The following is a 25,474-nucleotide window of genomic DNA, read 5'->3' as shown; positions in this document are numbered from 1 at the left end:
GTTAAAATTTGAGCAAAGACTTTGTGATACGTTTTTTACATGATTCCTTCATTTAATACTCACATCAACCTAAGAGGTAAGTCCTGTTACTATTGTCCCCATTCTGCTACTGAATAAGAAAAAAAATTAAATTTTTGCAATGTTCACCAAGATTCAACAACTTAACCTAGGTTACATGGGAACAGAGACATATTTTTAAAATAGTGTTTAAAAATTCTTAGCAACACTTTATTCTCCCAAAGAGGAGGTTAACCACTCTCTTTATAACATTTCATAACCAACTGATTTGCTCAGCATCTTTGTTCTTTATGGATGGTGTAGCCCAGGGGTCAACAAGCTATGCCCCCCCAACCCCCGACCAAATCCAGCCGCCACCAAAAAAATGTACAGTCTATAAGCTAAGAATGGCTTTTACATTTTTTAATGGTTGGAAGAAAAAAAAAGAATATTCTGTGACACAGGAACTCATATAAATTCAAATTTCAGTGCCCATAAATGAAGTTCTTTGGGAATATGGTCACACTTATTTGCATATGTGTCATCTGTGGCTGCTTTTGTGCTAGAATGGTGGAGTTGAGTGGTTGCTAGGGAGATCCACAAAGCCTAAAATATTTACCATATGGCTGTTTACAGCAAAAAACTTGCCAACCCCTCATATAGAATAAACTTCAGCTCTGTTACCATTCAAATGGGGCCAAATTCTGAATTTCTGAGTCTAAAAAAAGATGCTTTGCTCTAGTTTAAATAAAAGACAACTTTATTTTCTTTAACACAACTCCACAGAAAAAGTGGGTACCATGGTCTAAATAAGACTCATTTGATATCAGCAGCATACATTATGTAAAACTTGGAATCTCAAGGAAACTAAACATTCCACTGACCTCTTGTTTACAAAAGTTCACCTAACAAATGCTCTTCCTTTACCATGAAGATAGACAGCAGTTCAGTCCCAGTCAACGTCCGGCTAATTTTCACTCAGTCAAAACAGAAGGAAACCTGGATACAGGCTCCGGACTCAGTCCTGTTACATTATGACATAAACTTGCAGTGAGTATGATCACTGCCATCTGCTTTGGAAGGCCTCACCTTGGGCATTAGCCCTATAATTATAGCACCAGTTCTGGTAGAGCAGGAACAGCCCTTCCTGTCAGGGCATACAGCTGGGAGGGCCCATGCTTGCTTTAATGCTTTACCTCCCCTCTTGGAATTCTTAATAATTTTTGATCTTGCATTTTTATTTTGAACTAGGTCCACAAACTATGTAGCTGTTCTTGCCTCCTATAGATGATTATATATAGGCAAATATATTCCAGGGAATGTGAAAGAAAGTTCTTGCACGACAAATTTTTTCTCTATAACCACACATCCCATGAAGGAAAGTGTAGAGCAAGACCCCATAGACAAGATCTTGCTTTGCCTCACCTACAAACAATGTGAATCAGAGGTAGAGGCCTACCTCCTCTGAGCTCTTTGTTCTCAGCTGTAAAATGGGCTGAGAACATTCATTCTGCCTCAAGGGGGCTGTGAGGATCAAAGAAGGCAGAAAAATGCACTTAGTAAACTGTAAAACGATTAAAGAAATACAAAGTACCCATTCCTTACAGCGAGGATAGCTCTAAGAGATGCCACAGGAGAGGGAAGACTTCAGGAGGTATCCCATGGAGCTCAGCGCTGGCCCCATCACAGTTCTCCTGCTGCTCTTTAATCAATCTCTTGTTGCAGCCCAAGCAATTTCCAAAAACAAAGCCCTCATATCACTGCCCTGCTTAAAACCCTTCAATGGATTCTGTCTGCCCTGAGGATGGGGCAGGGATTTTATAACAGTGACTGTGGGCCCTGACATACAGGTCTCTCTTATGCTAAAAGGGATCCCAAGTAAAGAATATCCTGGGAATTCCCTGGCAGTCCAGTGGTTAGGACTCTGCACTTTCACTTCTAAGGGCCTGGGTTACTGGTCAGGGAACTAAGGTCCCACAAGCCACAAGGCGTGGCAAAAAAAAAAAAAAAAAAAAAAGAATAACCTGAATAAACTGTATGTAAAAGCAACCCAAGGGCCTGGGTCACAGTTGTTTTTCTCTAAAACAAATGGATGGTCCAAGCACATCATCCAACTTGCCTTTGAGACCCAAGACTGAGCACCTTGAATGAAGCATCTGGGTCTTATCTTCCCCCAGGACCTAGAGCAATGCCTGGTCTGGAGTGGATATAAGAGAAGTTAAAGGCTAGCCAGGTGGCTTGGGGTCATATCTTCACCTGCCAACTATTAGGACTGTGACCTTGGGCAAGGCACTGAGCCTCCATTTCTTCTCCTTGTGCTTGTGGGGATTAAATAAGGTGAGGCACAGGGGTGCCTGCCACACAAGGTAAGAAGTGCCTGGCACGAGGTGAGAAGCCAGTGTGTGGAGCTGCTTCAAGGAACTGTAGGATCTAGAGTTCAGTGCATCGACAGCAGTCGCCTCACTGGAACAGTTTGTATTTCTGGAACCCTTATTGTGTAAGCAATCATCATTTCATCTGCAAACAATATATAAATAGACTAGAATGTGGTCAAGATTATTATTGCTAAGTTCCTTTAATGACTACTAAAAGTAATTCAATTTCAGATTCTGATTTTGGTTGCTCTACTAGCGTTTTTGGCAACTCACTTGCAGACAGTTTTCTAATGAATGTTTAAAAGCAATAACACTGTAAATCACCTACTTTAAAAAATAAAAACTCCTTTTCCAGCTTAACTTTCATATCTCAATTCAATTCGTTTTAATGTTCCATACCCTGATTCTCTCAGGAAGTTATAGGGCTGTTTTGTAGGGTTTTTAGTGTGTTTTTTTTTTTTTCAAAAGTACAGTCTCTGGATAAAATGTGGAGCACTGCTTTATAATTCTGAACACAACTGGGGTCTTCTTCTAGACAACAGCCAGTAATCTCAGGGTTAACCTTTTCTTTCCAGAATCCTTCATGGTCCCATGTAACCATTTTGGAGACATGAACCCATTAATCTATTTAAAGTAATTGATACCCTATCCAGGAAAATCCACACACAATTTTGCATACACTGTTTTTCCCAGAGGGGGTTATGGACCCCATCAAATCCACCCACAGTAGCCTTAAGGATGAGTGGTCTCAGCTTGAATCCTTACCCTAAGATATTAATTACTAATAAGGGCTTAATGTATGCCCCCCCCAACCCATCCACCTTCCAGATGTATTTGCATTATAACAGGGGGAAACTTGGCCCAGCTGAAGGGACTCAAATAGTACCAGTGGAATTTGAATTTCAGGCTCTAGCAACAAGTATGCAATAGAGAAATTTTCAGCCAGGGACAAGCCATTACTTATTATCTCTTTATTGTATGATGTATTTATTTCTTTGGAAAATTTCAAACACAGTTGTGGCTCCATACCAACTAACCCAAACCCCTATATCAATGATTTAATAGCTGGAATCCTGCCTAAACAGTCTGTAAACTAGGATCATAAACATAAAAACAGAGATTACCCAAAAGTTGACACACTGCTGTTTTATAGGATGAAAACTCGTATTATATCAGTGAGGTGGAAGCCTATCTGACCGTCTCAAATCCAGGTAAGTAGTTGGAGAAGCCTGTTCTACCAGCGATGATGCTATGTTTCTGGTTAGCCCAGTTTTCACCTGGCTAATATGTGATGCTGCCTTTGAGAAACAGACTGAGAGAGCAGCCAGCAATGTAACTTTGAGGGAACTTATTATTGATACATCTCTGTGTGCTTCAGTCTGCTTGTCTGCTCATGCAGCAAGTTGGCTACATTGTGTCAAATCAGCAACAATAGAGTTGAGTGACTTTTGGACAGATTTGCCGTTAATGATGAGGTTTATTTTACACTCTGGGAATCATGCATTCATTCTACGAAAGTGTAGCTAGTGCCTGCTAGGTTCCAAGCCCTATAGTATGTACTCGGTATCCCCAATTATCTAAACATATAGTCCCTGCCCTCATGGAGCTTACATTATAGAAGTGGGGAGAGGACCGTAAACAGATGCATTAAATTATAATATACAGTTAAATAGTGCTAAATTCTATGAGCAAAAAAAGCAGGATGAGGATGGAGAGAACTGGAAGGTGTAGTAGGGAAGCCCTCTGAGGAGAAAGCCCTCTCTGAAGAGGTGAGATTTGAGCAGAGAGCTGTCCCCATTTGGGGACATCTGGGTCTGGGGAAGCTCTTTCCAGGCGGCAGGAACTGCGGTGCCCAGGCTCTAAGGAGTGAGCTTGCTGGGGCACTCAAGGACCAGCAGGAACCCGTGTGTCCAAGAGAGCAAGCAAAGCAGCCAATGAGGTCTGAGGGGCAGCCAGGCCAGAGCACAGACAGCCTGTGGGTAAGACAGGGTGAGGACTTTGGATTTTATTCTAAAGTGTGAAAAGATGCCATTGGAGGGCTTGGCATAGGGAAATGATATATCAAATTTATATTTATAAAGGTTCACTTTGGTTGCTATATGAAAAATTACCCAAAGTAGAGCAAGTTGAAAGAACTCCTACAACGTTCACTTCTAGGAAAGTAATGCTCCCAGTCAAGTTAAGGGAGTTTCTCAGAGGCCTCTGATGTTTCTCCCGAAAGCCTAGACTTCGATAACACACTGTTAGTGAGTACCTCCTCTGTGCCAGGTCGTGTACTAAGAGTTTTCATGTCTCTTTTCTCCTCTTCAAAATTCTTTGGACTGGCTTAAACTTATTCTTTTATTAATTAAGGAACTTATACTAAAGAAACTTGCCGAGAAATGAAAATGTGAAGATATATCTATTTTAAAAATTAGCAATATTACATTGGTATTGCTCAAAAAGTTGTTGTCAATGATTATTGGTTAAATGTAAGTAAGATGTCACAGCTGACCTTTTCATATACATTATCTCAAACGAGTCTCCTCATATCGACTGGGGAATAAATATTGTGCATGCTAACATAAAGCAGCTAATGTTATCACTGGATAATGACCAAATTTTAGCTACTAATAGGGTAGTAATGTCTCAAGGGGCAGGAGAAGGGAAAGTCAGACCAGAAGCTAATTGAGAGGCTGAGGGAGGGGAAAAAACAACTCTAGGTCCGCATGCTCAAGGCTCAGGAGTGGCAGCAGGAGCTGTCATACTCATAGTAATGATAATTTTCATGTCAATGGTGGCAGTGGTGGTGGTGTGAGTACAGTAGTTAGTTGTAGTTCAGAGATAGTGACCATGGTGGCATTAGCACGAGCAGTGGTAGTAGACTACCCCAGGATATAACACAAGATACAGCAGTGTACATGGATAATTCAGTACATCAGGTAGGACGTTTGAATGTATAAATGCAGGAGTCTGCAGTGAATACAACAGTAACAGGCAGGAGACACAACAGCACAGTAGTTAAGGTAACAAGCTCTAGAATCAGACGGCTTGAGTCCAAATACCACTTACTAGATGTATGTTCTTAGACGAATGTTTTCAACTCCGTCTTCTCATCTGTAAAATGGTGACAGTAGTACCTATCTCAAAAAATTTTTGTGGGAATTAAACAGGAAAATGCACGTCAAGTACTTGCACAGCACCTGAAACACAGTGAGCTGACGCTCTGTGTGAGATGTTATGTCAGATGCAAGTGAACACACCCGCAGCAGCAGGAGAGGAGGGAACTTTCGGACTCCCTCACTAACAGCCCGTGGATGAATTCACTGAGGTCCATAGTCTGGTCCTCAGCCCCGGAAGCCATCAGCGGCTGTTTCTTCAAGGAACCTGATGTTAAACCAAGGTCATAAAACTGATGTATAAAATCAGAATGCCAGTTTGTTCATTCATCATGCTACTGTTTCTTATTATAACTGCAAGGGGACCAAGACAGTTGGGTACTCTGCCAATGAACTTTCTCCCATTCGGGAAACCAAACTATATTCAGAAGGGTGCCTGGTAGAGGTGGAATTAGAGCAAATGGAGTTATTAAATTTTTTTAACATCTTTATTGGAGTATAATTGCTTTACAATGGTGTAACTATTTTAATGTTTAACCCCATGGGCCTTGAAGCACTCACCTCCTTGAAACGCGTGTGCCTCTCATGAGACAGGGCCAGTCCTTGAGCAGGTCCTTCTCTCCCAGCAGCACTCAGATGGATGCAGATGGGCCTCTGCCTTCTCTATGCTTCCATGAATGATGCGACAACCCCTCCCAATGATGGGCTTGGTCCTTCCTTTTGCTATATGAATGCATTCAGTGTGGTGACATGCAGATACTCTGCTTGGTAACTTTGCATGTCTCTGCTCTGATGCATTATAAGAGCGTGTGATTTTTGTCTCAGAGAACAATCTTACTTCTTTTATTTCTGAAGTTTTCATGGACACTTTTTTGTGCGCAGGCACTGACAATAGCCCCCATTGACTCTGCCCCCAGTGACTTAAAATAACTGAATAAAAGATTCCGAAGAGTTTTTATTTCAATGTTATCATATTCTAATTTATGTGAGATTGCCCCCATATATGGTGAACAGAGCATCAGGAAAAAGTCCCCAGACAGCACCAGGGTGATGTTTCATGAGGCGAAGGTGTCAGAACCTTGGAGAACCACATCTAAGGAAGGCCATTTAACTGCACATGGGCCATCCAGCAACAGCTGGGGCTCAATGGATACTTGCCAGGGTTCTTACATGTCGGTATTTCACCTTTGTGTTTTCAGAGAAAGTTTACCAAGGAATGAAAAGTGCAATGGTGATGTTCGAGACTGTGGCGGGGCATTCCTTCAAGTGTGTGAGCGAACAGAGCATCCAGCTCTCCACCCACCTTCAGCTGAAAACAATGAATATCCAACTTCAAGCCTTTGATTTTGAAGGCAACCACTTTGGAAATGGTAAGTTAAGGGATCATCATGTCACAAACCTAAACTTCTGAGACCCAGGAGTAGTTTCAAGTTGTTTTTTGGTTGAAGCTTTCAAAGGGACAAGAATCACATGAACTTCCTAGAAGAGTATGATTCCGCTAAGCTCTCAGGGTCAAGTTTCTCCGGCCAACCCTCCCTCCCACCGTTGTATGAGTCAATACCAGCCTCAAAATCAGACACTTAAACCCACTCATGTCCACTGCCCTCCCACAGCAGAATACATTCTTCTTGTCTGGCCAAGATACACATTCTGACTCATTTAAACACACACACACACAGTCAATCAATCAAAGAGTGAGAAAACGCCATCAGTAACCTCCCCTGGACAAGCTGTTGAATACTGGTAAACCCAGGTGTCTTTGGAGAACACCTTAAAATCCTGAGTGTTAGTGATATGTCTAAAAGTCAAGATTTCAGAATAGATTCTTTCCCACTTATGGAGGGAAAAGAGAAAGTTGTGATCATTCTAGACAGAAATACACTCTGTTGAATCCCCTCTTCTCAAATCCAAGCTGTTCTACCCAACTAGTGCTTCCTCATAATTACTCTTAGTTTCCATGCAACTTCTACTTTGGGTTTTTACCACCACAGAGGGAAGCAGGTTCTAACAAGAAGGCCAGGGGCAGCCCAGGGTGACTTTCCAAAAAAGCCCTTTTCTCCCCACCAGGAAAACAGTATTACAAGGGTTTCTACATTAGGGCAAGAATTGAACTTCAGTTTCTAAAACATCTCTTTCATAATAAGTCAATGACCTTATGAGTACTTCTCAGCTATCAAAAATAGATTTAGCTAGAGGTGTAGCTGTAAGTTAACTTTCTATAACATGAGTCTGATTTCTACTTGAATTCCACTGTAAAGCTGAAAATGTGTCTGGCAGAAAACTTCTGATATACCTGGTGGAAAGCATTCAGCAAAGGCAGTATTAAGTGTCATTGCCTTGGATCTCCTGATATCTGTAGGTTTGGTCTGAGTCCTACAATCTCTATCTTAATTTTGGACCTTTACCAGAGTCCTAAGATTAAATATTAAAATTTGCTAGTAGGTATTTCCCCCACTCTGTCATCTTGTCTCAAAATATCCAATTTGGGAAACTCTTTTAAAAATTTATTATGAAGGCTTGAAAAACCTCTGTATTTAATCATGTGGTCTTAAAAATAAGGCACACACTTTCTCTTCCTCCCCCTCAGAACCTGTGTATAGAAGGAAGTAAGCAGGTCTGGGAAACCTCTCGGTGACAGAGATGAGAAATAAAAACCTTTTAGCAGCACACCTGGCCGCTATTAAGCAGTGCTCACAAGGAGATGTAGAAAGCTATCTTTTCATTTTTTCCTCTCCCTCCTTCACCCTCTCATATACATAGTCACAAAACCCTATCAGTTCTACCTCCAAAATATTTCTCTTGTTCATTCCACTGTCCCCGCTTCAGCTCAGCTCCTTATTCCCAGTCTTTGCACCTCAAATTTCACTAAAGGTGCTCAGATGTGAAGTTGTCTGTCATCCTGTAAATAATGTTTTCTACCAGAGAGTAAGAGAAGAGAGAAAAAGGAGCAAGTTGAAAAATACAAGTTACCATACAATATGGCATTATAAAAGGCATAAGTACAAAAGGCCGTGGGAGCACAGAGGAAGGCATGAGGAGCACAGCCTTGCAGGAAGGGGGTCAGAGAAGTCCTGACAGATGGGTGACCCTTCAACAGGGGCTCGGAGAACTGGAGAGGAATCCAGCAAGTGTAACGCTCGGCCTTGTCAAAGAGAACGGTCATCCCAAACAGTTGGCCCCTGACCCCCTTTCTAAACCCCTTCTCTCTAAAATCTCGGAGCCTGCAAAGGCTCTCTCCAGTACCAGGAGCCCAGGGTGTCCAGCAGTCCCTTCAAGAAATACAGAGTTTAAATAGAAAACTTGGGCCAGGTGATATGGTCCAGGTCTGTGTTTCCAACCTTGGGAAACCAGGCTCCCGTGCTTACCCTGGCTTGAGAGTCAAGACACAATTCTGATCCTGACCCTCTGGACCTAACCAGTGTTCCTCAAAGTTGGATCTGCCTCCCGGCCATATCACAATCACCTGGGTCCCACCTCCGACCCGCTGAATCAAAACTGCTTGGGTGCGGGGCCCGGGGATCTGCAGTTAAGACACCCCTTAAGTGATCACAGGCACTACAAGTTTCAGTCCACTGCAGTGACCCCTTCCCTTCTCATCTTCACCTGTCCATATGTCTGAGGCAGCAGGGACAGGTCCCGCAGATCCATCTCTCTCTCAGTTTCCTTCTCTGTGAAGCTGAGGCGGGCAGGGGCAGTATCACTTCCCAGCATTGTGGCCAGCCTGTAACACCTGTTACTCTGACTTCAATTACAGCGAACGAATGCTTCAGTGACAGAAACAGGAGAGAAATCCCTGTGGCCATGGGCCTGAGTATCGCAGGATTGCTTGGCGTTTTGCTAACAGCATGCCTGGTGACCAGAAAGAGGCCCAGGAGAGGATATGAACGCATGTAAAACCCCACCTTCCTCAAAGTGTGCAAGGTTAAGGCCTTGGGAATGCTGGCTGTATATTTAGCCTGAAGCGAAGGGATCAACTTTTCTAGTTGCCAACCCCACCCTCCAAGTCCGATTAGGAAATTAGCATTCTACCAAAGGCCATCAGGCTAGCTACAAGACAGCTCCCACCCCACTTCTTCCTGGGTCATATGGGCTTGAGTTCTACCATCCACACGTGATAATACAGGCCTGGCTGTGAGAATTAGGGACAAGAGGCAGGGATGTGAGCAGTGTCCTGTGAGAAGGAAAAAGCAAACACCCAGAGGGAAGATTGTGTGAAAGACATTTTCAAACTGCATTGATTTTTCATATACATTTTTAAGAGTCTCAATATCTAGTTTTTTAAAAAAACTTTTTTACTTTTAAAATCCTATCCATTTTAAAATAAATTCTAAAGTGATTTTAAACTCCTGGATTTTGCCCAACTCCTGATTTACTTAAATGATAGTCTTGATAGACTATCTTTTTTTTTTTTTAGGTTGACTGAAGGTCTTTTTATTTTTTTTAATAAATTTATTTATTTTATTTTTGGCTGCATTGGGTCTGTTGCTGCATGTGGGCTTTCTCTAGTGGCGACGAGCAGGGGCTACTCTTCCTTGCAGTGCACAGGCTTCTCATTGCGGTGGCTTCTCCTGTTGTGGAGCACGGGCTCTAGGTGTGCGGGCTCAGCAGTTGTGGGATGCGGACTCTAGAGCGCAGGCTCAGTAGTTGTGGCTGGCGGGTTGTAGAGTGCAGACTCAGTAGTTGTGGCACACAGGCCCAGCTGTTCCGCAGCATGTGGGATCTTCCCGGACCAGGGCTCAACCCCACATCCCCTGCAATGGCAGGGGGGCTCTCAACCACTGCGCCACCAGGGAAGCCCTGGAGGTCTTTTTAGACTATCGTTTTTAAAAGGACGTATTCTACACTGTTATAATGTATTATTAGTAAAAAAAAAAAAAAAAAAAAACAACTAGAAAACTTCCCAACATTCCATTTTTTAATGTAAAGGATATACGAAAGATCTTAGCAAACAAAAGAGGCTTCATACAAGTTAGTTCTCCAGTCCTTCACCTTAATTTGTTGTCTGCCTTCTTAATACCTTTTTTCTGCTCTGTCTCTATTTTTCTTTGATTTTAGTATATCCTTGTAGATTTGTTAACTTGGGCCATCGTGGGGGGTGGAGGTAGGCAAAGCATCTAAACAGTCATAAATGACAAAGAGAAGAGGTAAATCTACCCAGATTATTATCCACTTTCCTTTTTTAGCAAACATTTACCAAAAACAAAACAAAACAAAACAAAAAACAAAAAAAACCGTAAACCAGAAAATTCCTGATTGGGAGTGATTGGTGTCTGGAGGAAAAGTTCTATTAAAATATGGCTTAGAATGTTATTCATGGTTTTCTACTACGTTGACTGTTTAAATAGCAGAACGGGGGTTGGTCTTTCAGAGAAAGGGGAGAGTAATGGACCTCTGGATGTTTTTAACTGTTTTTACTAACAGAAACTGTTCTTGTGTTTCTGTATTTTCCAGAGGTGTTATTCATTATTTTTAAGAGGAAGTTTATGAAAGTTGGCAACCACTCTATAACCACTGCTTATCTAGGACGTGTACTGCTTTCCTTTGAGGTATTTTAGCTCTCTCCACTTTCTCAGAAGTGAGGGGGTGGGGAGAGCACACAGCAGCTTCAAGAGAGCTTCAAGAGCCCTTGAAGATGGCAGGAGGGTGAGGACGTTCCTGTTCCTCCTTACACCAGGAGGTGTTGATGCAAATCTGGGATATGAGGACCCAGTGTTCCCAAAAGTGACTCGGGTTGAGCAGCAAGGGCGTGGCCTTGGAGAGATGCCATCTGTCTTCATCTCCTTCCTCCAGTGGGTGTCAGCCAGTACCCACACTAGACTCCCATTTCCAGTTCAACCTCAAGTGTGCTTGTTAGGTTCTATACCACAGAGCACGGGTTGTTTATTCACCGTGCCACTAACCACCCTGTAGAATGACTAAAGGGAGGTCCTAGTATAGAAATTTCTCCCACAGCAGAGGAAAACGAAGTCGAATTAAAATCAAGAAGAGAGGGATGAGGCAGTTCGCTTGAGTTTGATTTTCCTTTCTACCATCTTCAGTGAGTTCTTTGGAGTGACAGCTGCTGCTTAGACTCCTGTGATCTACCCCTCCCCACACACACCAGTTATCTTTAAAATTGCTTTGAATTAACATTCTAGTAACTGAAAAGAACACAGGTTTCCTTGGAATGATTAGTAAATCAATGCCTGGATGCATTATTGCCTTACAGTTCTGCCCACTGTTGCAGTGATGTCCCAGGAGGGTCCTAGAGGGGAAAGTGCTGGGATTGGGACTGTGGTAGACTGGGCATCTGGAAGTGGCCTCCTCCGTGTCCTGGGGTTCCCTCCCCCGCCCCCCGCCAGCCCCGCGCCGTGCTGCCTCCAAGTTGTCTCTTAGGGCTGCAAGGCTTACTGCAGAGCACTGCTTGTCCCTTTCTGAGGTAGGGGCAGGAGGCTGCTGTGTAGGACTCCAGGAAGCCTCACAAGGGGCCTCTGATCCTCTCTGGCGGCACTGGCCCCTGACCTTTGGCTCTCCTGCTGCTTGCCCTTCCAGCTGGTTTCAACTCAGTTTCTCCCTTCTGCTGACGGTAGAACGCCTGAATTTACCCCTCTCTCTGCAACCTACCTAGAGACAGTAGAAACCTTCACTAATGCCCACATGGAGATAACCTATCCATTGTTCATTTTGGGGTACAGCTGACCCTTGAATGATGCTGGGGGTCAGGGCACCCACCCTCCCACGGTTGAAAATCTGTGTGTATAACAGAGTTGGCCCTCCGTTTAGGTGGTTCCCTCTGTACCTGCGTTCCTCAGCCACCTGCGGATAAAGTAGTACTGTAGTATTTAATGTTGAAAAATATCTGCCTATAAATAGACTCGTGCAGTTCAAACTGGTGTCCTTCAAGGGTCAACTGTATTTCCTTCTCAAGAATATTGTTTTACAGACTGAAAGCACACAGAGGACACAGTTTGGTATCCTTGTTCCATAAGCATTTCTCCATGCTGCTAGAGGTACAAAGTGTCATTACTATGGCTGCTGTCCTGAATATGCTATCAACATTACACAATAATTTACTTAACTATTCTGTTATTATTGGGAATTTTTATTGTTTCTAGGTTCTCACAACGATAACGTGAATAAAGAATTACGTATGAATTACATACAAAACAGACATTGATTAACAAATTTGTATCAATGTGTGCCCGAATTTTGGGTTTGCTTCATAAACTGTTTAAAATGGTTATAATTTATACTTCACTACTAATTCTTAATTTTTAAGAAACAAATGGGAACAAAAACACATAGGTTGTGAAAAAAATTTTAAGCACTACAGAAATATATGAAATGAAAAATTGGAGTTAAAATAGTGACTAGAGGGGCTTCCCTGGTGGCGCAGTGGTTGAGAGTCCGCCTGCCGATGCAGGGGACGTGGGTTCGTGCCCCGGTCCGCGAAGATCCCACATGCCGCGGAGCGGCTGGGCCCGTGAGCCATGGCCGCTGAGCCTGCGCGTCCGGAGCCTGTGCTCCGCAACGGGAGAGGCCACAACAGTGAGAGGCCCGCGTACCGCAAAAAAATAAATAAATAAATAATAATAATAATGACTAGAATTTTCCTTACAGAATTTTTCTCCCTCATTGTCTAATAGATTGAGGGGAGAAAAATTTTTTTTAAAATCACCAGTAGCGGTCAAAAAGACATAACCTAATGCAATAAACATTTTAAACTGATGAACAACAAAGATACAAGACTGAGAGGAAGAGTGGAGAGGCGCAGCTGAGTGGGCTCCTAACCCTCCTCAGTACACCTACCCCAAGGAGCCATACTGTGAAAAAAAAAACATTCTGTGAATGCTGACTACTCTTCCTAAAACTGGAGAGAAAGAGAGCAGCCACTTGGGACTTCCCTGGCGGTCCATGATTAAAACTCTACGCTCCCAATGCAGGGAGCCCAGGTTCGATCCCTGGTTGGGGAACTAGGATCCCGCATTTCTTCAAGCTAGGTAGGAGTAGTGAAAATGGCTACTGCGGAGACAAGGCAGAATAAACACAGACTGCTGGAAATGAACTGGGGAGCCAGCCCCAGACCAGAGGACACCCCAGTCTGTAGCTAGTTCCCAAGGTATAGAAAAGAAAATAGAATCCAATTAGTTAGCTCAAGAGGAAACGAGCAAGATGAAAACAAACTACAAGACTACAGTGCAAAATTACTGCAGGAAAAAATAAGATAAGATTAAACTAAATTATAGATTCAGAGTTTTCATTTTGCAAGATGAAAAAAGTTCTGGAGATGGATAGTGGTGATGGTGGCACAAAAATGTGAATGTACTTAATGTCACTGAAGTGTACACTTTAAAACAATTAAAATGGTAAATTTTATGTTGTGTATATTTTACCACAATTTTTAAAATTAAAGGAGGGCGGGTTAGAAAGGAATATAGTTAACAAAATACAAAGAAAACCTAACTCAAGGAACAGAGAGAAATACCTGTCAATTGTTTTTTGACAATTAATAAGAACGTGAATTCCATATAACCAGAGCTCATAGAGGAGAAGTTATAATGAAAGAGTGAGGTAAATAGGACATTTCACGCCTAAGAAAACAAATTGAGCATCAAAGCAACACACTTCCATAATAAATGGAAATAGTGAAAGGCAGAACAGATAGAGCTGAAAACTGAATTATCTTCATAGAGAAAAACACTGAGTTAACAAAATTAAGATTATAATATTATAGGTAAGCTGCTAGGTATGAAAGCTATTCAGATCATCTAAAATAAGGATAACTGGTGCCTCTGAAGTACAGAGTTAAAAAATAAAAAGAAGATATATTTGATGACTTAAGAGGTTTTCCTTAAAATAAATAATTGAAGTTGCAGATTGAAAGTGCACAGTGTATCTATCCCAGGGTGGGAGGGAAAAAAAAACCTGACACAGAAAACTTAACATTAAGATATATCCAAAGTAAGCCAAAGCTAAAGAATTCTTTAGACATACAAACTCCCCCTTCCCCTAAAAAAAGCAAATCACCTATAAAGGGGGAAGGTTAAAATTGGCCTCAGATTTCTTTACAATAACATTTAAAGCCAGAAAACAATAGACCAATGTCTACAAAATCCTAAGGGAAAGTGTGGCCCCAAAATATAATCTGAGTAAAAAGGTAATAGACCGATATCCTCAAACATGAAATAATTCAAGGGATACAGCACAAATGAGCTCTTCTTAAAGATACAGCTTGACAATGAAATTTGATCAGAGAGAAGCCACATTACAAGCAAGGATATCAGCAAACATCTTTCAGGAATAGAGAAAGCTCAGTTTTGTTTTGTTTTTTAAGGCATTTTATCTATTTGAAGAGTAAACTATAAAAAACATTAAACAATTATGGATCTGAGATTTTATCATTCCTTCTCATATATAAAATGATATATGTGCATGCTTATTCATCACAGAATTATTTGTAATATCAAAAGATTAAAAACAAACCAAGGGTCCATCAATCTGGGACAGATACATTCCACAACAGAATACTATACAGTTATAAGAAAAGAATGAGAACATACATGTTTGTGTATGTATAAGGAAAGTTATCCAAAATATATTGTTAAAAAACGTGTAATGCATAATAGTGAAGAAAATGAGAAATAAAGTATATTTTCACTTTTGCTTATATCTGAAACATTGGAAATATATAAGAAATTAAGTAGTTGTCTAATATTGGCAGGGGGAACTAAGAAGATGGCACAAGGGTAGAAATGAGACTTCTCAATGTACAGCATTTCATATTATTTTGACTTTAAATAGTGAATGTGTTCTAAATTTGAAACGAATTTTTAGAAATTATAGGAATTACAATTATCAAATAGAATTGAAATATTGTAAACCTGAACAGTGTTTCTAAAAATATGTATAGCTATTCAGAATTTGAGTTGGGAAGACCAGAAATAGAAGGGAATCTGTTAGTGTTAATCTTTCAAAACAGAATCAATAGATAATGTCTAACTGGAAACAGAGTTTCGAAAACACGTCTCTAATTTATTTTATAACCTCTTAATGCATTTCATAATGATTTATTTATTTACTACTTGTGTATTTTTGTCTCTTCTTTGAACCTTAAAGAGATCTTTTATGCAACAATATTTCCCATGGCAAAGACACGTTTATTTGAAGTGCAGTAATTCCTCTAGTTTTGTTTTAGTTTTTTTCTTCTGTGAAATTCAAGTAATATTAAAATGAACAATTTTGGTTAAAATAGCATTTGTATGATTCCATTTTGATAAAACCACTTCTATTTATTTTTCTACCCATCTATTCTTACAGTTGTAAAGAAAGACACCTGAAATAATGTTTGTCCATGTTTTACCAATGATAATTTCTGGGTAGGTGGTTTTCAGGAGATTTATAATGAGTATATATCATTTTTAAAAATACAATGATTTTTCTTTAAGCATACACATGAGCACACACACACTCATACACACATATATGTACAGAGGAAACAAATGCCTCAAAGATTTATGGTGATTAATTCAAGTGGAAGAAACATGGTGATTGGATAACTATTTTCTTTGTTTACTTTTCTGCATTTTGAAGATGTTTAAACAATGTAATATTAGATAGTATATAACTATATAGAAAGTAAAAGTTGCCTCTATTCCCATCCCAGTCTTCCCCCAGCTTCTTGTGTATTTTTTTGCTCTAGGCACCCATGCAGTGCTTCACAGATCTTAGGTAACTTCCCTGTCAGCACATGGAAATCTACCACATTCCTTTTGATGACTACATCATAGTCTATTGTATGAATATACAACTGTAAATTTTTGATGGATATTTAGATTGTCAATTTTCCTCTCATAAAAGGAGATTATTATTACATATTTTTGTGTACTTTATGAATATATCTTCAGTATAAATTCCTAGTGGTGGAATTGCTGGATTGATAGGTATGTGCTTTACATTTTGATTTGACAATTCTGTATTTTTTTTCCAAATTATTTTAACTTCTTAGATTATGTTCTTTCCTATCTAAGAAATATATATAAATATTTACATGTAATATTTAATATAACAAAATTATATGTAATTTTAACAAATATGTAAATAACAAAATTATCATATACTCTAAAAGGATTCATGAAAAGCAACATTTCCCTGTCCCTCCTCTAAGAGACAAAGCACTTTAACTAGTTTTAACAATTTCTTATGGTAACTGTCTCCATAATTCTCTAAAACATAATAAAAAGCTTATCCTACTGTTTCTTAATTTATCAGCTTTAAACCTCTTGCTATGGAAGATAAGGATTTAATACTTCTTACACCATCCTTTTTATGGTTATATCACTGTCTTTTTGTTAAATCAATAAGGTATGCATCATTATAATGTAAATATTGTCCACTGCCAAATCAAATAGTGTACTACAAGCACAGTTCCTGTCTTGTATAGATTTAGTTTTTTTCCCAGGAGTCTCTAATTACCATTCCCTCTTCCCTGGCCCCTCCTGATTCTTTTTACTTGGACCTCAGGTGAGAATTGGATTAATGGTGATTCTTGGTTCAGGACATAATTTCAATATTGGTTCATGGAAGACCTCAAGGGCATATCCTCTCATCTGTTCTTGAATAAGATATAGATATAGTTCTCCATTTATTTGTATTCAATTAAGGTCCCTTTTATTCCCAGGGCCTTGCATCTTTCTCCAGTCAAGACTGATTACATTTTAAATGAACTGAATAAATAATCTCTAACAGAATAAAGAAAAAAGAATTTTGACAAATTTGCAAACTTTCACTTTTAAGTTCTCATAAATAATTAGGTCTATTTTCTAATATTTTTGGCTAACTAAAAGCAATAAAACAGAACTGTAAGTGTGACAAAAATGAATGTTTTAAAAAGTGGAGAAACATCACATGTTTTCAAGAGATAAGGTTTACAGTGACACAGTCTGTTTTACGTAAGCACATCCCACTTTACAGAGAGCAACACCTGGAAGAAAACAGGACTAACAATTATTAAATATTAATTTCTGAGAAGAGAAAGTTATTTTATTTCATCCTCCAACAATTTTATATAGTATTTGCTTCCTTTATAAATGAGTAAATTGCAGGGTTAAATAACCCTCCCAGGTTCACACAGTTAGTGGTGGAAGCAAAAGTCAAGCACAAGTCTGACTCCAAAGCTCATATTCTCCCCACTCTAGCCTGCTTTCTGGTCTGTCCTCACTAAACCTTAGTGGCTGTATTTGTTTTTTTTCTTAGTGGACGAATGTTCATCTGACTACACAATCATGCTTCCCGTGATTGGGGCCATCGTGCTTGGTCTCTTCGCAGTGGGTTTGATTGTCTATGCAATCCGCTTAAGGCGTGAATCTTCTGGATACCAGAGAATCTAACTGGTGCCCCAAGGGAAAAGAAAAAGGTGGAGTTTAGAGAATTCTTTCATTGTTTCCAGGATGTTGAAGACTTCCCTTGGAGTGTGGGTCCTTCCAACCGTGTAAACCACTATCTTTCACAAAAACCAAATTTCTGACGTAAGTTCAAGCAGTACATCAATTTCAAAATATTTTTTGTTCATTTTATGAAAGATCTAGTGAGCTGTTTAAGAATATTTTCTAGTTTCCTTGAAAATATTTTAACCAAAGTCAACATTTGAGATACATTCAATTAACATAATGTATGTAAAGTGGTACATGCTCCACATTATAAACCGAAGCATCAACAGTAATGAACGTTACCTGTGTTCACGTTGGGGATTTTATTTTATCCTTGATCTTTTCCACTTTTAAAAATGCTTCTGCTTTGCCTGTAAAATGTATTTTCAGTGCTTTTACTATCCATGTTTTGTAAGATGTATGTCAATTGACCTTCCTCCTTTTCCACTTTAAATGTTCTCTAAAAATCGTCAAAAAGAGCAACATATCATAGGTTGTCTAGATATTTGATGTGACACCAAGAGGAATAGATCAGCTTATATTTTTATCTTGATGACTCCTCCAGAATCACTAAAACTAAGAATTAGGTGGCTACAGACAACAGAATTAAATAATAAGCAAGAAACGATAATAATGGCCTTTCACTATTGAACAGGTATGTGTCAGACACTAGGCTAAGCAGTTTATATACATCTCATTTAATTTGCACAACTTACATGTGAGCAAACTCAGACTTAAAGAAATTAATCACTTAAATGTCACCCAGCTAACAAGTGGCAGAGCCTGAATTTGACTTCCTGTTGGTCTGGTACCAAGGTCTCTGGTCTTTTCACTACATCAAATTGCCTACAAGAACAACGACAGTAAGTGCTGCCTGAAGCCTCATACTGGCATAGGCTCCCTTTTACAGAGGAAATTATTTTGTCCAGAATCACGAGAGATTATGGTACATGAAAGGAGGGCTTAATGGGAAATAAAATAGCCTATCATTAATGAAGTTCTCTACTCCCTCGAAGAAAACTGAGAGGCTCTGTAAAACATTCGTTTCTCATTTTCAAGGGATTGTTAAGCTGTGAGTCTAAGGAAAAAGGAATGGAGTAAATTTCTCAAGGCATTTTTTATTTCTTTGAAAGAGAAATTTAACCGCTAACCAACTTTTCTTTCTCGAATGTAGATCCCCCTCTTGTGGTAACTTGCTTCTTCTGCAGTTTTATGGCCACGTTTTCACTCTAGTTCACGTTTTTCTGTAGAGCAGCCAAGAATTTTATTCCTCCTTGTTTTTACTACCAAAGAAATGTTAACAGAAAAGACCACACACCCCTAGCATTCGTTAGTAAAGGAATGATTCGAGTCACCCTGGAGAACATATTCACTTTCCTGACTTGTTCTCTTATGGCTCAGTAGGGTTGGCAAGGACCTGCCTTTAGTCTTAATAGAATATTGAATTGTATTAAAAGTTTTTGTAATAAAAACTTACCTTGGAGATTTATGTCATTCGTTCCTTATAATTCGGTTTTTGTGCTATTAAAAATTTTGTTTTACAACCTTAGTGGAGGTTGTTGCTTGAATCAGTAAGTTAAATCGTCTTCCTAGAAATAATTTATTTTGTTCTATTCTCCACTGCCACATTATTACTAGGTAGGAAGACCTATTTGAGAGAAACTGAATTTCTGAGAAGATAAACCATATTAAAGTTATAAATTAAATTTCTCAACTCTCAGTCCAGACTACCTGATTGGATCACTGGTTTATTTAAGTGCTGCCACAATTATCCATTCATTCATTCATCCAACCAACATCGATTAAGGACTTCCTAAACGCCAGACAGTCTGGTAGGGGCTGAGATAAATCAGAAGAGGTCCTGTGTTAGTTATCTATAGCTGTGTAACAAATTGCCCTGAAACCTAGCAGCTTAAAACAACATTTATTATCTCACACAGTCTCTGAGGGTCAGAAATCTGGGAGCAGCTTAGCTGGGTGGCTCTGGCTCAGGGTCTCTCACCAGGTGGCAGTTCGGCTGTTAGCCAGAGCTGCAGTCATCTGAAGGTTCAAATGGGGCTGAAGGATCTACTCCCAAGTTCACACCATGTGGCATATCGAAAGGGATGCTCACAACATGGCAACTGGCTTTCCCCAGAGCAAGTGATCCAAGAGAGAGAGACGACCACCTAATCACAGAAGTGACATGACATCACTTCTGCTGTATCCTGTTGGTCACATTGACCATCCCTGGTACAATGTAGGAGTGAAGACCAGGAGAGGTAGAAATCAAGGGGGGTCTGTCTTGGATGCTGTCTACCCCACGTCCACTGTCAAGGTAGAATTACTGGTTTACTTCTGTGGGGAAACTCGCGTATAGAAATTCCAGTGCAGGGCTTCCCTGGTGGCGCAGTGGTTGAGAGTCCGCCTGCCGATGCAGAGGACACGGGTTCGTGCCCCGGTCCGGGAAGATCCACATGCCGCGGAGCGGCTGGGCCCATGAGCCATGGCCGCTGAGCCTGCGCGTCCGGAGCCTGTGCTCCGCAACGGGAGAGGCCACAGCAGTGAGAGGCCCGCGTACCGCAAAAAAAAAAAAAAGAAAAAAGAAATTCCAGTGCATACACAAAGAAAAGTGGTTTAATAGGAACCTATACAAAAGGTAATAGGAGCAGGGCTGATTCCAGCCTGCTTCCAACTCTGCCCCAGATGTAGCACACCCCCAGGAGAACAGCCTCTCAAGCCCTGGCACTGACAGTCTATGGACCAGCCACTGCTCGGTCTGACTTGCCTTTCTACGAAGGCTAGTTGTTGGCCCATGCTCTGTAATATTCATTTATAGCTTTGCCCCAGGAATTTGTCAACTCTCCTGTCCTCTGTCATAATGTAATCCAAAGCGATCTGGACTGCACAGACGTCCCATGGAATATCATTGAACCACTACATTGATGACATCATGCTAATTATACAGGACAAGCATGGAGCAATTATTATGCTGGACGCCTTGGTTAAACATATGTGTTCCAGGAGGTATGAAGATTCAGGGACTGACTACTTCATTGAAGTATTTAAGGACACAGATGATCAAGGACCTGCCAGAATATCCCCTCCAAAATAAAATACAGATGTTTTTCATCTTGCATCCTTTCCACAAAGAAGGAAACACAGAGCCAGTTAGGCCTCTTTGGGTTCTGGTGACAACATTCTACAGCTAGGAAAATTCCTCTGGTCCATTTACCAGGTGACATAGAAAGCAATCAGTTTTGAGTGGGGCCAGATCAGGAAAGGGCAGTACAGCAACTCCAGGCCACGATGCAATCAGCCCTGCTGCTTGAGCCAGACACTCAGACAGACCTTACAGTGTTGGAGGTTTCAGCAGTGGGTAAAGGTATAGCACGAAATTTTTGGCAAACTCTAGTGGGAGAATCATAACAGGCCCTGGGCATCCTGGAGCAAGGCCATGGCCATGCCATTTGCAGCAGAGAAATATATACCCTTTGAGAAACAGCTCTTGGCATGTTACTGGCTCCTGGAACACTTGACCTTGGGACACTAAGTGACCATATATCCGGAATTGACCATTTTTGAGCTGGATTCTGTCAAATCCACTAAGTAAGGAAGCTGGATGGGTCTAACAGTAATCAATTGCAAGATGGAAATGGTACATCCAGGATCAAGCCCAAGCAGGTTCAGAGAGAGCATGTAGAGGTAAGAGAATCTGTTTGTTTTAGGAAATACACGTTGAAGTAGTTAGGAGTAAAAAAGGGCATCATGTCTGCAACTTACTTGCAAATGGTTCAGAAAAAAAGTATGAGTATATGAGTGTGTGTGTGTGTGTGTGTGTGTGTGTGTGTGTGTGTGTGTAGGTACACAGAGAGCAAAAGATAAAGCAAATGTGGTAAAATATAAACACTTGGGATTTATAGGTGAAGGGTACTATTCTTGTAGCTTTTCTGTAAGTCTGAAGTTATGTCAAAACAAATCCAAAGTATGTAAAAGGGTGTATAATAAAAAGCTGTCACCATCCTGCTATCCTGTCCCTGTCTTGGAGCCAACAACTTTTCTTTCCCAGAGGCTATTGCTACATACATAAGCATGTATGTTTTGTCTTTCTCCTATTTTTACACAAATGATAAAATAATAACCACAGTTCTGCACATTGCTTTTTTCACTCATCAATGAATCTTAATATATGAGTACATATAGTGCCGTCTCATTCTTTTTTTAGTGGCTGCACAGTAATCCATTAAATGTATAAATATCCATTAAATCCAAATAAATGTACATTTATTTAACCAGTCTCTTTTAATTAGTTTGTTATTTCCAACAATGAAACAGTAAGTTTCCTTAATCAGGCATCATTTCAAATATCTGTGAGTATATCTTGGGTGATTTCTAAGAAATAGCTTTGCTAGTTTCAAAACTTTGTGAATTTGCAATTTTGATAACTATTACCAAAGTACTCTGCATAATGGTTGTACCAATTTTCACTCAATAATGATAACACTCTCATGCCCCTAACTAATTACAGTGTTATTAAATGTTTGATATATGCTAATGTGACAGGTGAAACATGGTATATCATTATAGTTTTATTTTTTAATAAATTTATTTTTTTATTTATTTATTTTTGGCTGCATTGGGTCTTCATTGCTGCGCATGGGCTTTCTCTGTTTGCGGCGAGCAGGGGCTACTCTTCATTACAGTGCGCGGGCTTCTCATTGCAATGGCTTCTCTTGTTGCGGAGCACGGGCTCTAGGTGCATGGGCTTCAGTATTTGTGGCGTGAGGGCTCAGTAGTTGTGACTCATGGGCTCTAGAGCACAGGCTCAGTAGTTGTGGCGCACGGGCTTAGTTGCTCCGCGGCATGTGGGATCTTCCCGGACCAGGGCTCGAAACCGTGTCCCCTGCATTGGCAGGCGGATTCTTAACCACTGTGCCACCAGGGAAGCCCTATAGTTTTAATTTGTATTTCTTTGATTTGTAATAAGGTCAAGTGCCTTTTACATTTATTTACGTTTCCTATTCTGTGAACTCCTCATATTCTTTTTTTTTTCTTTATACTTGTTAGTTTCCCCCTTAACTTTATTGAGGTATAACTGACAAGCAAAATTGTATATATTTAACATGTACAATGTGATGAGTTGGTATATGTATACATTGTGAAATTATTACCACAGTCAGGTGATGAGAATACTTAAGATCTACTCTCTTAACAAATGTCAAATATACAATACAGTATCATAATTAGAGTCACCATGCTATACATTAGATCCCCAGAACTTATTCATCTTATAAATGAAAGTTTGTTCCCTTTGACCAGCATTTCCCCTTTTTCCCCCACCCATCAGCTCCTGGTAACCACCATTTTACTCTCTGTTTCTATATGTTTGACTTTTTTTTTTAATTCCAAATATAAGTGAGATCATACAGTATTTATCTTTATCTGGCTCATTTCACTTAGCATAATGTCCTCCAGGTTCATCCACGTTGTTGCAAATGGCAGGATTTCTTTCTCATGGTTGAATTATATTCCACTGTGGTGTGTTTGTGTGTGTATAATCTTCATTCATTCATTCAGTCAACAGATACTTATGTTGTTTCTATATCTTGGCTCCTGTGAATAATGCTGCAATAAAGGTGGTAATGCATATATCTCTTCAAGATACTGATTTTGTTTCCTTCAGATATATGTCCAGAAGTGGGATTGCTGAATCATATGGTACTTCTATTTTTAATTTTCTGAGGACTCTGAATAATGATGTTTTCCATAATGACTGTCCAATTTACATTCCCACCAGCAGTGTTCAAGGGTTCCCTTTCCTCCACATCCTCACCAACACTTGTTATCTTTTGTCTTTTTGATAATAGCCATCCTAACAGGTGATATCTCATTGTGGTTTTGATTTGCATTTCCCTGATGACTAGTGGTGTTGAGCACCTTTTCATGTAGGTGTTAGCTGTTTGTATGTCTTCTTTGGGAAAATGTCTATTTGGGTCCTTTGCCCATTTTTAATTGGATTATTTGTTTTTTGCTATTGAGTTGTATAAAGTCTCTCTACATTTTAGATATTAATCCCTTGTCAGACATATGGTTTGTAAATATTTTCTCCTATTCAGCAGATTCCCTTTTCATTTATTGATTGTTTCCTTTGCTGATGAAACTTTTTAGCTTGATGTTGTCCCAACTTTATTTTTGCGTTTTTTGCCTTTGCTTTTGATGTCATATCTAAAAAATAAAAAACCAATGTCAAGAAGCATTTTCCCTATGTTTTCTTCTAGTGGTGTAAGGCAGGGTCCAGTTTCATTCTTTCGTATGTGGATGTCCAGTTTTCCCAACAGTACTTATTGAAAGGACTATTCTTTCCCCATTGGGTGCACTTGGCACCCTTGTCAAAGCTTAGTTTATCATATATGCGTGGGTTTACTTCTGGGTTCTCTATTCTGTTCCCTTGGTCTCTTCATATTCTTTGAAGCTTTTCTCTTGCATTATAGATATTTTTTCTTACTGACTTGTAGGAGTTATTTATATATTAAGGAAAGTAGACCTTCATCTGTGATAAGTTATAAAATTATTCCTAGTTTACTTTTTTTCTATATATATGTTTAGTTGTGCAGATTTTCAAAAAAAATTATGTAGTTGAATTTATCAATTCTTTTTCTGTTATAGTTTCTGAGTATTGTGTTACACTTAGAAAAACCTTTCCTTCTTTAAGATATCCTATGATATATTCTAGCACTCTTATGATTTCATCTTTTTTTTTTTTTTCTTGCTGTACGCGGGACTCTTACTGTTGTGGCCTCTCCCGTTGCGGAGTACTCTTACTGTTGTGGCCTCTCCCGTTGCGGAGTACAGGCTCCGGACGCGCAGGCTCAGCGGCCGTGACTCACGGGCCCAGCCGCTCTGTGGCATGTGGGATCTTCCCGGACCGGGGCATGAACCCGTGTCCCCTGCATTGGCAGGCAGACTCTCAACCACTGCGCCACCAGGGAAGCCCTGATTTCATCTTTTATATTTAATCTTTTAACCATTTGGAACTTATTTTAGTGTTAGGTATGAGGAGTGAGTAGGGATTCAACTTTTTTTCCCCCCAGAGGGCTTGCCACTTGTCCCAATACCACTCTTGAATTATTGAGTCTTAAAATCTAGAATGAATGTTGAATTTTATCAAAGACCTATTAAGCATCTATGAACATGATACAATTTTTTCTCTTTTAAACTATTAATAAGATTAATTAGTTATATTAATATTGAATCTTCTTACATTTCTGTAATAAACCTTAATCATGGTGTATTACTCTTTCCATATGCTACCAGATACTTTAGTTAGTAATATAGTTGGGATTTTCCCATTAATATTCATAAGTGAAGAAATTGGACTATAGTTGTGTGTGTGTGTGTGTGTGTGTGTGTGTGTGCTATCTTTGTTAGATTTTGGTACCAATGTTATGCTCACCTCATTAAGATTTTGGAGGACTTCCAATTTTTTCTGTGCTCTGGGTCAGAACTAATAGCATTGGGGTCAACTAGTATTTACCATTTTGGTGGAGTTTCCTTGTGAAACAAGGTGAGTCACATACTTTGGGGATGGAGGTGAAGGTGGAAATAAAGGCAGTAGGAACGA

At 39.9% G+C, this 25,474-nt stretch overlaps 1 protein-coding gene across 2 annotated transcripts in view; it reads left to right on the top strand.

The window, feature by feature from the left end:
- The window catches only part of LAMP3 (lysosomal associated membrane protein 3), a 35,710-nt gene extending 15,186 nt beyond the window's left edge, over positions 1–20,524 (top strand). Inside the window, exons 4-6 of one of the 2 annotated variants that reach the window (XM_004278492.3) lie at positions 3,526–3,583; positions 6,670–6,840; positions 17,702–20,524. In XM_004278492.3, coding sequence (XP_004278540.2) covers positions 3,526–3,583; positions 6,670–6,840; positions 17,702–17,835 — 363 coding nt within the window. In that variant the 3' untranslated portion in view covers positions 17,836–20,524. Of the gene's footprint in view, positions 1–3,525; positions 3,584–6,669; positions 6,841–9,224; positions 10,367–17,701 lie in introns of those variants that run through there. The other variant, XM_033403113.2, reaches the window with a different exon arrangement.
- Positions 20,525–25,474: the final 4,950 nt, after the last annotated feature.

The sequence above is a fragment of the Orcinus orca genome, chromosome 5, assembly GCF_937001465.1.
Source record: "Orcinus orca chromosome 5, mOrcOrc1.1, whole genome shotgun sequence".
Classification (NCBI taxonomy): domain Eukaryota; kingdom Metazoa; phylum Chordata; class Mammalia; order Artiodactyla; family Delphinidae; genus Orcinus; species Orcinus orca.
The sequence above is the reverse complement of the archived record's forward strand: the minus strand, read 5'-3'. Positions and strand labels throughout refer to the sequence as shown.